Here is a 12,071-nt window from a genome sequence, read left to right on the forward strand (position 1 = left end):
GGCTTAGTGGACTGAGCACAGGCCTGCAAGTCAGAAGGACCTGGGTTCTAATCCCGGCTCTGCCAGTTTCTGTGTGACCTTGGGCAAGTCACTTCACTTCTCTGTGCTTCAGTTCCCTCATCTGGAAAATGGGGATTAAGACTGTGAGCCGTATATGGGAGAGGGGTTGTGTCCAACCCAACTACCTTGTATCTACCCTAGTGCTTAGAACAGTACCCGGCACCTAGAAAATGATTAACAAATACCACAATTATTATTACCTCTGTGTGACCCAACCTGACCCAGTCCACAGCCTGTCAGGGTTGGCTTCCCATCTTGACTTGTTTTGGTGGTTTCAGCTCCCTCCCACAGCAAAGACACACTTCTGGGGCGGGGATGGGGGCGGTGGGGCATGTTTGCACAGACAGCCATTGTCAACTCAGGACCGGGTTCTGGGTTCTGGGTTCAGGACGGCAAGATCCCCTTGTGTCGCTAACCTGTTCCGGCTTCAGGACAGGCCACAGTGGGGCAGCGGGGCAGTACGGCCTCACCGTCCCACCTCCTAAATCAAGGCAGGGTCGCGTTTCCCTGTGCCTCCCCGGTGCCGTAGTGCCTCCGAGGGGCTCCGAGGTTTCCCCCTGCACCAAGGGGGAAGGGGGCATCTCTAGGGCATCATCTGCAGAGGCTCAAAAATAGCCAGTGAACCCCAGCCTTCCCGTCCCTGCGGGCTGGGGTGGGTCAAGCAGGTCTCGGGGGGAAGCCCCCTCATGGCCAGTGAGAGGAGGGCCTTTGAGTAGCAGAGAAAGGATGTCACCCCCAACACCATCACCCCTACCACCCAGGATCCCATCTCCTGCCCTTGCCAAGTAGCTGGTCTCACTGCCAGCCGGAAAGGAGGGCCCAGCCGGGATGTGGACAGAGGGGAAAGGGGCAACATTTGGCCCCCCATATCCCTCGGCCCAGGTTTGGTTGGGGGGTGAGGGGCCGGAGCTGTCCCTGTCCTCCCGGGGCAAAGATAATTCTATTTTACCTGCATTGAGGATTGGCTGCATGGGTGGATCAGTACCGGCAGGTGTGTGTGGCTATGGTGGCGGGGGGGGGGGGGGGGGGGGGGGGGGGGGGGGGGGGTCTCAATCACCATTCGGACCAGATGGTCACCTGCGATGACCACGGTCACGATGAGCCAACCTGGGAGAAGGGGATTGGGGCTCACTCTAACGGGTCCTAGGGAGATTTTTGGGGTCAGGCACCTGCCCTCACTCAGTAGCTTCTCACCCCGCTGACCCCACGGTGCAGCGCTGGGTTAGTTTGGCCTGAGCAACAGCTGGAACCCTGAGCCCTGCCCACTTCTGCCTAATGATGAGGGGAGGAGGGGGAGGAGGAGAGACCTGTCAACAGTGGGGGAGGGGGTGGGAGGTGGGGGGGATCCCTGGGTCCTGATTGGTCTGTTGGACCAAGCCACCCCCCGGCAGAGCTGACCAGAGGTCAGTGGTCCAGTGTCCAGGGAGCAGCAAGCAGACCCACGGAGGGGAGGGGCAGGGAAGAAGGTGACCCCTGAGGTAAGAAAACGCCCAGGGTCACAGACTCCATGTCTCTGGGGTTTGTCTCTCTCTCTCTGTCTCTCTCTCTCTCTCTCTGGGCTCCCTGAGGGAGGGAGTTTGGGAACTCAGGAGAGAAGTCACGGGGTCCCAAGTGCTGTGCCTTCTGAAGCAATTCGGCAATGCCAGCCCGAACCCCAGTCCTGACACACGGTACAGCCGGAATGCTGAGCCCATAGGGAAACAAGCACCCACCCAGAATCTGAGGAAATCGGGCGGCGGTTCTAACCCAAATGAACGGAACCTGCTTCCCCCTTTTCTCTTACCTTGGGGCTGGCTGGGGTGGGACTCTGGGGCCCAGGCAGCATGGGACAGGATGGATGGATAGGCTCCTCAAAACTGCTTGGGCCTTACCTACCCTCCCCCCAGGGCCCCCTCTCCACCACCCTGATGGGTTTTGGACATCCAAAGGTGGAATGGAGGCTGCTCAATTCAATAATCTCTGGGGTCGCAAAGGGTTGTCCCCTGAGGCAGGATTAGAACTCAGGACCCCAAGCCTCGGGCACACTGCTTAAGCTGGTCCCCATTCCCCATTCACCTTCCATCTCTAGTTAGTCTCAGGGACGGGGAAAGTCACCCAGCCCCCCGCGGGGCAACCGGGCCTCCGCCCACGAACTGCCCCTCCCGGACCCTGGCCTCGGACCGCCCCCGATCTCTGCCCTTTCTCTCGCAGGGGAACAAGCTATGGGGTGGCCGGTTTGTGGGTTCGGTCGACCCCATCATGGAGAGGTTCAACTCTTCCATCCACTACGATCGGCGCATGTGGGAGGCAGACATCCAGGGCAGCAAGGCTTACAGCAAAGGCCTGGAGAAGGCAGGACTCCTCACCAAAGCTGAGCTGGAGAAAATCCTCAGTGGCCTGGACAAGGTAAGTAGGGAGGTAGGTTGGTAGGTAGGTAGGTAGAAGATCCTCAGCAGCCTGGAGCAGGTAGGTACGTAGTGAGGGTGGAGGGGCAGGTGCCAGTGGCCTGATTGGGGTCCCAGTCGGCATTCAGTTATCCACTCGAATGGCAGAAGAGCTGACACCTATAACCCGGAAGGGCAGATGATGGAAGCCAAGGCCCCAGAAGAGAGAGCCACTGGACCTTTCTGTGGGAGAGGAAGGAGCCCGGGTCAGGGGAGCCTGGAGAAAGCCAGTGTAGCCACCTGCAAACTGGGGAGGGAGGAAACACGGGCGACCGTGAATCCACGCTCCGGCTACTCTACCGGCAAGGTGGCTGATGCTTCCCCAGCCCCTCACCAGGACGAGCTCAGAGGACGCCAGTGCTTGGGGGACTAGGAGAGGGTGTGTCTGGACAGGTCAAAGTTTCCTCAGTCCTTGGGGAGGCCACAGGGAGTGGAGTCGTGACAGAGAGGTGGACAGAGAGGTGGACTGGAGTCTAGAGTGGAAATGCCAGGCTTCCCCCTAGGCCAGTGGGCACCCTCCTGGGCAGTACTGTTAGCTGGGCCCCTCCAGGGGTCGGGAGCACCAGGAAGATGGTCTGAAGTTTTCACGGAACACCAGTCCCCTCCGTCTCCCAACCCCCAATGGGTCCCTGCCGATCCAGGTGGCGGAGGAGTGGTCCGCGGGCACATTCATGGTGAGCCCCAATGACGAGGACATCCACACGGCCAACGAGCGGCGGCTCAAGGTGAGAATTGCCCCCCCTGCCCCCGCCGGGCCTCCCAGGCAGTCCGAGGCTCTCCTCCCCCAGCCCCACAGCCCCGCTGACTGGGTCGGGGGAGTGCGGGGCCAGTTCAGCCACCGGGGAGCACAAAAGAGGGAAGGCGATCGGGCTGGAGCAGTGCCGCTCCCATTTCCGGCCAGGGTTGGGCAGAGCCGGGGCCCTGGAGACCTGACTCAGAGCCCCTCCTCTGCAGGAGCTCATCGGCGAGGCCGCTGGGAAGCTGCACACTGGGCGCAGCAGGAACGACCAGGTAGGGACCTCCCCCTACCTCTGCCCCACCGGGACGGGCCCCATCCCGACCATCCCCAGCCCAGCTCCCATTGCCCCTCTAGCCCAGCCATCCTCCACCCACGGCCACAACCCTGGATCCAGCAGAACTCCCTGGGAGGGACCTCTCAGGCTAGGCGCCGTGTCATCTTCCCCCAGCGTCCTCATCCAGCTACTCTCACCCCTCTGGCCCAATCATCCTCCATCCCCCATTGCCCCCTGATTGTGGCCAGGATCAGCAAGTAGGGGCCCCTGGGCCAAGTGCCATTTCAGCTTCCTCCACCCCTCACCCCCACCACCCACCCAGTGTACCCTGGGCACACCCAGGACCTCCAGGTAGAGACCCTCGACCAGCCCCCATGCCAACCACCGTATTCCCACCTCTCCAGACTGAACGTGAAAGTAACAGGGTTGGCCCCTCTGGCCCAGGTCCCTGATTGCAACTGACTAGTCTCCAACCAGTACAGGGGCAATCAATCAGTGGTATTGACTGAGTGCTTACTGTGTGCAGAGCACTAAACAGAGCACTTGGGAAAGTACACTACAACGGAGTTGGTAGACACATTCCCTGCCCTCAAGGAGCTTCCAGTCTAGGAGCACCAGGGCCTCCGTCATGAGATCAAGATGGGAAAGGCCTGGGGAGCAGTTCTAAGTCCCAGACAAGACTGTGATGGCCCAGGCCCAGGCCGGCAGGAAGAGATCCCAGGGGCCCAGCCTGGTCTGCCTTGGCTGCAGCACAGAAATGGGGAGGTGGGGGGGGGCGGCGGCTGCCCCCATCGGGGTGGCACCAGCTCCCTGTGGACAAGCTTTGGGTGGGGTCAGGAGGGGAGTGGTGTGAGTGAGCGAGTGTATGTGTGTGTGTGTGTGTGTGTGAGTAGCATGGGGATATAATGCCTGTTGGTGCACCTGGCTGCAGGTGCACCCCGATATAGGCTGGGTTTGCTGTAGGGCTGTATCAGAGGTTGGGCAGGGGCCCCTGAGCCTGCTCTACTCTTGCCCTGGTGCGACTTGGGCCGGCCCTGCAGGTGGTCACCGACCTGAGGCTCTGGATGCGCCAGGCCTGCACCACGCTCTCAACTCACCTGCTGGAGCTCATTCGCACCATGGTGGAGCGGGCGGCAGCGTGAGTGTTGTCCCGCTGGGGTCGGGGAAGGGGGCGGTGGCGGGGGCAGCAGGGTTGGGAGCCATTGGGGGGCTGGGGTCGGGGGGAGGGGGTAGAATTATCGGCGGGAGCTGAAGGGGCAAAGGTCTCCGGAGAAGACGAGTCAGGGTTGATGCCTGTTAATGATTAAGCCGGCGTCAGTGCTGGGCCAAGAGGGGCAGGTGCCAACACCAGGGTCCCTGCCACTACCCCCCCCCCCCCCGATCCCACCCCGGAGCCAACCCCTGGGCTGGCCGGGCTGCACCACGGATGACAGAGGCCTGGCACACCGGCCCTGCCACTGAGCCCCGGTGGGCACCCGATAGCCACACAGTAGGTCTGAGACCCGGAGAGGCCCTGCCCGGCCTCCTCCCCTTCCGCCCTCTGCATTGGCACCCTGAGTCTGGGCCAGGCGGCAGGCAGCAACCCCCACTGCTGGGTCCAGAGCTGACGGGTCACAGGGAATCCTATTTGAATTCTCCTAGGGACTTCCACACCGTCTGGTTTTTTCACAGCCCAGTTCTAATCCTGGCTCTGCCGCTTGTCTCCTTAGTGACTTTGGGCAAGTCACTTCACTTCTCTGGGCCTAAGTAATCTCATCTGTAAACTGGAGATTGAAACAGTGAGCCCTATGTGGGACAGGAACTGTGTCCAACCTGATTTACTTGTAACCACCTCAGAGCTTAGTTTGCTGCCTGTCACATAGTAAGTGCTTAACAAACACCATAATTATTGTTTTAATTCTATTTCTTTCTGACTGGACTAGGAGGAGCAGGAGAGGTGAGGCCCTCCTTTCTTTCCGTGCTACCCCTGGCCCCCAAGCTCCAACTTCTCCTTCAGCTCTGTCTTTTTTTCTCCCTGCACAGTGAACAAGATGTCCTCTTCCCCGGCTACACACACCTGCAGAGAGCCCAGCCTATCCGCTGGAGCCATTGGATCCTGAGGTGAGGGGTGCTCGTCTACCTGCCGCTATTCCCCCCAGCCCCGGGCTCAGCTCGGGCCTGGGTGCCCCCCCACGGTGCCGTCTAGTCGGGTCTGATCTGGGTGCAGGTAGCCCCCGAGCAACACCTCTCATGTCCAGTCCTCCCGAGACTGTGGTCCCAACGGAGATTCCAGGTCACCCGCCCTCGGGGTGAGGGATGGATCGTCCACCACTCCCAACTCTCCCCTCCATCCCTCGCTCTCTCCCCGTGATCCCATCCGGACACCCGTCCACGGATCCGCCCCAGCCCCTCTGGGCCCTGCCGCTATCTTCCCCTTTTCCCCTCCACGATCCGGCCTAACTCGGACTTCCTTTCCCGCCCCGGCCCCGACCGCCCCGTCCAGCCACGCGGTGGCCCTCGCTCGAGATTCGGAGCGGCTGCTGGAGCTGCGGAAGCGAGTCAACGTGCTGCCTCTGGGCAGGTGAGGAGGGGCGTGGGGTGGGAGCGGGAGGACCCGAGGGAGCGGAGGAGTCCGGGGGAGCCCTGAGCGGAGGGCAGGCTGGACCCTGGACAACCTCCTCTCCTCGGTCGGGTGAGGGTGGCCAGAAAGGGAGGGGCTTGAGTAATGGGGTTCTGCATCCCCCCGCCGAACTGCACAGCGGAGCGATTGCCGGAAACCCACTGGGCGTGGATCGGGAGCTGCTGCGCAAAGGTGAGGGGCGGCCGGAGCCAAACCTCCTCCCCTACGAGCCCACCCCTAGGATGCTGACCTTCACAGCCTCAGATGGGCTCTGCCCCCTCCCCCTCAGCCCACCGCCACCTCAGTGACCTCCACGGCCTCAGCCGAGAGTTCTCCCCAGGTCTTCAAGTGGCCGTGCACCCGGGACCGGCCACTGCTCTGGGCCACGAGGCCCAGCCGGCTCCCAGGCAGGGTCCAGAATAAAGGGGTCCCGACCAGCTGGCCACCTGTAGGAGCCCCGGAGTCGGCTCAGCACCTTCCCCCTCCCCCGACTCTGTGCTCCTCTCCATCAGAGCTCAGCTTTGGGGCCATCACCCTCAATAGCATGGACGCCACCAGTGAGCGTGACTTTGTGGGTGAGTCTCTCCGAGCCCCCTCTCGGACCTCTTTGTTTAATTTGAGTGAGTTGCCCGACTTCCCCACCGACGATACCTAGGTAGTCCTGCCCGCCGTCTCCAGCTGCCCCCCACCAATTTCCTTGTTTCCACATGGTCCTGCCCACCATCTCCCGGCACCCCCTCCATCGTGCGTACGTGGTTCTGCCCGCCACCTCCATCTCTCCCCCCATCTCCCCGTGTCCACATGGCCCTGCCCGCCATCTTCGGCTCCCAGCTCCCGCGCCCCTCCCCACCCCGTGTCCACGGTCCTGCTCGCCGTCTCCAGCTCTCAACCCCGCTCCACGTGCCCACGCGATCCAGGCAGGCTGGGGGCCGAGGGGCCGGCTGAAGCTGGGGAAAACAGACAGACGGACCGACAGACGTAGAACCGGATGAATTTAGGACGAGTGGGCCGGCCAGAGAGGGGCAGCCCCGGGTGTGGGGGTGCCCCTCTCTCCTGACCCCCGGCCCCGGCCCCTGACCTGTGCCCCACTGCCCCTCGCAGCCGAGTTCCTGTTCTGGGCCTCCTTGTGCATGACCCACCTGAGCAAAGTGGCCGAGGACCTGATCCTGTACGGTACCAAGGAGTTCAGCTTTGTGCAGCTGTCCGACGCCTACAGGTGCCCACTGGGGCCCGAGGTGGAGGGGGAGGGAGAGGGGGACCCCGTGTTTGGCCCGACCCTGGGGCTCAGCACCGACTGGTGGGGGCTTTCAGCGCCCCCTGGAGGCCCAAACCACCAGGCTCTCCGGCCCGCTGGGCTTTGTGGAGCAAACGGCCGTGGACAGGGGCCCATTGGCCCAGGAGGAGGACCTGGGTTAGGAGCGCTACAACGGCAAAACCCCCTGCCCCTAACCTGCATGAGGAGAGTGAAGGAAGGGATGGAATGGAAGGGAAAATAGCAGGGAGAAGAGCAGGCAGGTCGGGGGGGAGGGCGGGCAGAGCCAGTTGCCACGGCGCCTTGCGCCATCCAGCCCGGCATCTCCAGCTCCCAGGCCCATGCTGGATCATGGCCGCCACTGCCGCCGGCACCCGAGGATTCCAGTGGCGGCTGAGGGTGGCGGAGATGGCCCGAGGCAGCATGCTGGGCTCCCCCGGGGGGGGGGGGGGCAACAGGGGCGATGCCCACCTTCCCGGGTCTCCCTGCAGCACGGGCAGCAGCCTGATGCCCCAGAAGAAGAACCCAGACAGCCTGGAGCTGATCCGCAGCAAGGCCGGTCGTGTGTTTGGCAGAGTGAGTCTCTGGGGTGGGAATCACAGAGACAGGGAGAGACACTGCCCCAAAGATGGGAAAGCTGGCCACAAGGTCTGCCGAGTCTGGGGCTCTGTGGGCACCTCTGGAGGCCCTGACCTCCCTCTGGGGTTGGGGGGGGGGGCGAGAGAATAGAGACCCCATCAGGAGAGACAGAGAGACATGGGGGTCAGCGTTCCAATCGAGCTTGGGCTTGGCTCGGCACGATTCATGTCTCTGAAGCTCGGAGAGAGGCCCCAGGAGGGAGGAGGTGTCCCCGAACACTCGCTGGTCCCGGGGAGGTGATGGCTGACAACGAGCCCTGGCCCCTCCAGAAGGGCTGAGACTCGGCTCAGCCCATAATCCCTACCTTTCACAGTGTGCTGGGCTCATGGTCACCCTCAAGGGATTGCCAAGCACCTACAACAAGGACCTACAGGTACTGGGCTGGGGCAGGGACGTGCCTGAGAAGCCGGGGGGTGGGGGGGACACAACCAAGGGGAGGATGCATCTAGGAAGGGGGGGACGCAACTGGGGTCTGGGGGTTACGGAGGGAAACCCACACGAGCGGGAGGGCACACACCTCCCCGGGCCTCATGGTAGAGTTCGGCTCCACAGCTCCATTCCTGGTCCGGCTGGTCCCGGCCACTTTTCCATCATCCTGAGCTCTTGGAAACATACAATACACAGAGTCAAAGCTACCACCGCTACTGGCACCGTACCCCCGCAGCCGGGACCTCCGCAGCCCAGCCGGGAACCACGGGGCCTTGCGTGCGGGGACCGGGAGGGACGGAGGGAGGGAGCCAGGGAGGGAGGGAGCCGGGCTGCAGGTCCCAGTCATCCCCAGAGACAAGGCCCAGCTGGGCCCTCTTCCCCTCTTCCCTTCACTGTCGCTAGCTAGTTAGCTAGCGAGGAGGGTCCCCAGAATCCCCTGTCCTCTCCTCAGGAGGACAAAGAGGCCGTGTTTGATGTCTTTGACACCGTGAGCTCCGTCCTTCAGGTGGCCACAGGAGTCATTTCTACCTTGCAGGCAAGACCTCCCGCCCCTTCTGATCCCCCGCCACTTCCCCCCGCCACCCCCCGGGTGAAAGGGGGAGTCTGCTGTTATCTGTGGTCCGGGCAGGAGTAGAAATGAGAAGGTGGGAAGTGAGAGGGGCAGAGGGGGCCTGAGGCCAGGGGAGGAGAGAATGTGGGGTGCTGGTGAAGCTCAAGTCCCTCCCAGGGGAGGGGGTCCCAGCTGCCTGGCAGGGAGCCCGGCAGGCGGCCCGGTAAGCAGCCCTGAGCCAGAAGAAGGAGGCTGAGTTTCAGTAGGGTTTTAGGGTCAGACATAGTCAATCCCTCAACAGTATTGATTGAGCATTTATCGGGTGCAGAATATTATACTAAGTTCTTGGGAGAGCCCAGTACAGTTACTCAGCCAATCAGCAGTATTTATTGAGTGCTTGCTGTGTGCAGAGCACTGTACTAGGTGTTTAGGAGGGTCAACCTGACCCCTGCCCTCGAAGAGCTGGCAGTTGAGGAGACAAGAAAGAAATTCCTGGCAAGGTGGATCAGCCCAGTGGGAACAGGTTCTTACTGTTCCCAAGGGCGGGAGACCTCTCCTCAGCAGGGAGAACCAGTGGCCCCCTCCCTCCGCCATCCCAGCCCAGAGTGCCTGAGCTGAGGGAAAGGCCGTCCTCCCTGGAGTCAGAGGCAGAGGCCTGGATTCAGTGATCGGCAGCACCTGCGCCACAAGGAGTATGCCCTGGTGGGGGGCTGGGGTGGGGGGTGAGGGGTGACAGACCCTCCGGCCCCTTCTGCCCACCCTCGTCCCCCAGATCAATAAGGACAGCATGGAGCGAGCCCTCAGTCCGGACATGCTGGCCACAGATCTGGCCTACTACCTGGTCCGCAAAGGGGTGAGTTGCTACAGGCTGGACGGGGGTGCTGCGGGAGGGTGGCCTGTGGGGAGGGGGAAGAGGGAAGCAAACAGACCTTAAGCTCTGGACCCTGCCAACGCCCTCCCTCACCCACCCGATGCCTATGCCGCTCCCACTCGAACCAGGCTTCTCTTGGACCAGCCTTTAAACATGCCTAAGCAGTTGACTCTCCATTTATCCATACAAATTGGCAGGTGACTTGTCAGGTCATTTTCAGGCTAATGACCTAAAACACCCCAGTATCACCCAGCCCCCAGGCCTCACTTCCTCTCCCACTGCCACCTCACTCCCCGCAGTGAGATTTCCCGCAGAGGGCACCATGGGAAAAGTGGGGAGGGGGGCAGAGGGAGGGAGAGAGCAGGGGGAAGCTGACCCCCGCCTCCTGCCCTGGCAGATGCCTTTCCGCCAAGCCCACGGGGCGTCAGGAAAAGCCGTCTACCTGGCTGAGACCAAAGGTGTCACTCTCAACCACCTGTCGCTGCAGGACCTTCAGACCATCAGGTGGGTCAGCTGCCCCCTGACCTCACCACGGGACCCTGGGAGACACCAGGCCGATGGGGGTGGGGGTGAAGGGTGGGGCAGAGCGCGAGAACTGCGGGTCCATCCCTCTTGGCTCCCCCACCCCCACCATAATGTGGGTCTCCCTGTGGGGAACATTCAGTCCTAGCTGAGTGCTTACTGTATGCAAAGCACTGTATTGAACATTGGGTAGAGTATACTCTAATAGAGAGACATAGTCTCTGCCCACAGAGAGCTTAAAGCCTAGAAGGGGTTGGGGAGGGGAAGCCGGGGGTCGCCCCGGCGTGCACACATTAGGGCCGGGGGCTCTCGGAGTACGGTGTCTCCCTTCACCGAGCACCCCTCAACTCCCCCCACCCCCGGCTCCGGCAGCCCCCTGTTTGCCAGCGACGTGAGCCAGGTGTGGAACTACGCCAACAGCGTGGAGCAGTACACGGCCCTGGGGGGCACCGCCCGCAGCAGCGTGGACTGGCAGATCCAGCAGCTCCGATCGCTGCTCCAAAGACACAGGGACTAGTACCCTCACCTGGCCGGGGCACCCCTCCCGCCCCGCCGCCCCCCACCCCACCCCCTTTCCTCTCCCTCCTACTCACCGTGTCCCCAATCCCAGCCCGGCGGCGCAGTCAGAAAATAAAGTTCAGAGAGTGACTCGTGGCCGTGACCTCGTCTTGCCTCAGCCTAGGTTGAAGTGGGGAGAGTCCGGGGTCCCGGGGCGGCCAAACATTCTGACTCCAACATCTCTTTCGGGAGGCCTGGCCCAGCTCACCCCCGGGTCCGGGGCTGGAGCGGCCCAACTCCGACCGGACCCGGACCGGACTTTGACTGGGCCTGACCCAGGCATCAACCCCAGTGCATCGCCGGACAGTATGAGCCAGACCGTGCAGCCACTTCTGGGGTAGAGCCCTCCTCTCGGCCGCCTAGTTGGGACAGAAGCCCAATCTGCCCACTTCCCCCGCTGGCCGTGAGCCCAGAGGAGACAGAGCTGGGCATGCCCCAGGCCACAACCCCAGGCCTTCAGCAGCCCAGAGGGAACAGAGTACCGACCCCTCCTCCATACTGCTGGGCCAGTATTTCGGCATCCGTTCCCGCCGCCCCCTACAAATAGCATGACAAAGAACAGGGTCAAAGCTCCTTTCCACGCTGAGCCTCAACTTCTCGCCCAACCCCCCAGGCCCACGCTGGGCTTCAACCTCTCTCCCACCTCCCAGTCCCCAAGTTAGGGAGTCGGGAAAAGGCCCAGGCGGGGCGGCTGCTGTCAACCATGTCTAGGTCCCCAGGCTGTGTCAGTCCTTCTTAGTCACCAGAAGTCCAACAGGTGAGGGAAGAGGATAACAGGAGGAAGGCCAGGCCACAGACCGGACCCTGCCTATTGACCCCAGGGAGCAGCCAAGGAGGAGTGGGGCGTGGGTGGAGCAGTGCTGGGCGGGCAGTGACTGGTCTAACCCCCATGGGACCATTTACTTCAACAGGCTTCCCAGGACCCCAGGCCCTTCCCCCCTGCCCCAACCCAGGGCTCTGTGAGACAGATCCCAACACAGTCAGGAACCCAACACACACAATGGAGACTGTCCCTCGCCCTGAGGCCTGAGGGGTTGGGTGGGCCGGGGGGGGGGGGGGGATCGGTGTTTGTGAGCAGAAAGGGGAAAGCTTTGACTTTTTCTAAATGTAAATATTTAAAACATGCACAAAATTTCACCCTTTCTAGGAACTCAG

The 12,071-nt window shown here is 62.3% G+C and overlaps 1 protein-coding gene across 1 annotated transcript in view; it reads left to right on the plus strand.

Annotated features, from left to right (window-relative positions):
* Positions 1-11,012, plus strand: part of ASL (argininosuccinate lyase) — a 25,458-nt gene extending 14,446 nt beyond the window's left edge. Inside the window, exons 3-18 of the mRNA XM_039914529.1 lie at positions 1,464-1,538; positions 2,251-2,445; positions 3,125-3,208; positions 3,438-3,494; positions 4,537-4,634; positions 5,519-5,596; positions 5,979-6,056; positions 6,235-6,287; positions 6,608-6,670; positions 7,197-7,311; positions 7,839-7,923; positions 8,300-8,359; positions 8,867-8,950; positions 9,738-9,818; positions 10,234-10,340; positions 10,731-11,012. Of these exons, the coding sequence (XP_039770463.1) occupies positions 1,464-1,538; positions 2,251-2,445; positions 3,125-3,208; positions 3,438-3,494; positions 4,537-4,634; positions 5,519-5,596; positions 5,979-6,056; positions 6,235-6,287; positions 6,608-6,670; positions 7,197-7,311; positions 7,839-7,923; positions 8,300-8,359; positions 8,867-8,950; positions 9,738-9,818; positions 10,234-10,340; positions 10,731-10,875 (1,458 nt within the window). The 3' untranslated portion in view covers positions 10,876-11,012. The remainder of the gene's footprint in view (positions 1-1,463; positions 1,539-2,250; positions 2,446-3,124; positions 3,209-3,437; positions 3,495-4,536; positions 4,635-5,518; positions 5,597-5,978; positions 6,057-6,234; positions 6,288-6,607; positions 6,671-7,196; positions 7,312-7,838; positions 7,924-8,299; positions 8,360-8,866; positions 8,951-9,737; positions 9,819-10,233; positions 10,341-10,730) is intronic.
* Positions 11,013-12,071: the final 1,059 nt, after the last annotated feature.

The sequence above is a fragment of the Ornithorhynchus anatinus genome, chromosome 17 (assembly GCF_004115215.2).
Source record: "Ornithorhynchus anatinus isolate Pmale09 chromosome 17, mOrnAna1.pri.v4, whole genome shotgun sequence".
Taxonomy (NCBI): Eukaryota; Metazoa; Chordata; class Mammalia; order Monotremata; family Ornithorhynchidae; genus Ornithorhynchus; species Ornithorhynchus anatinus.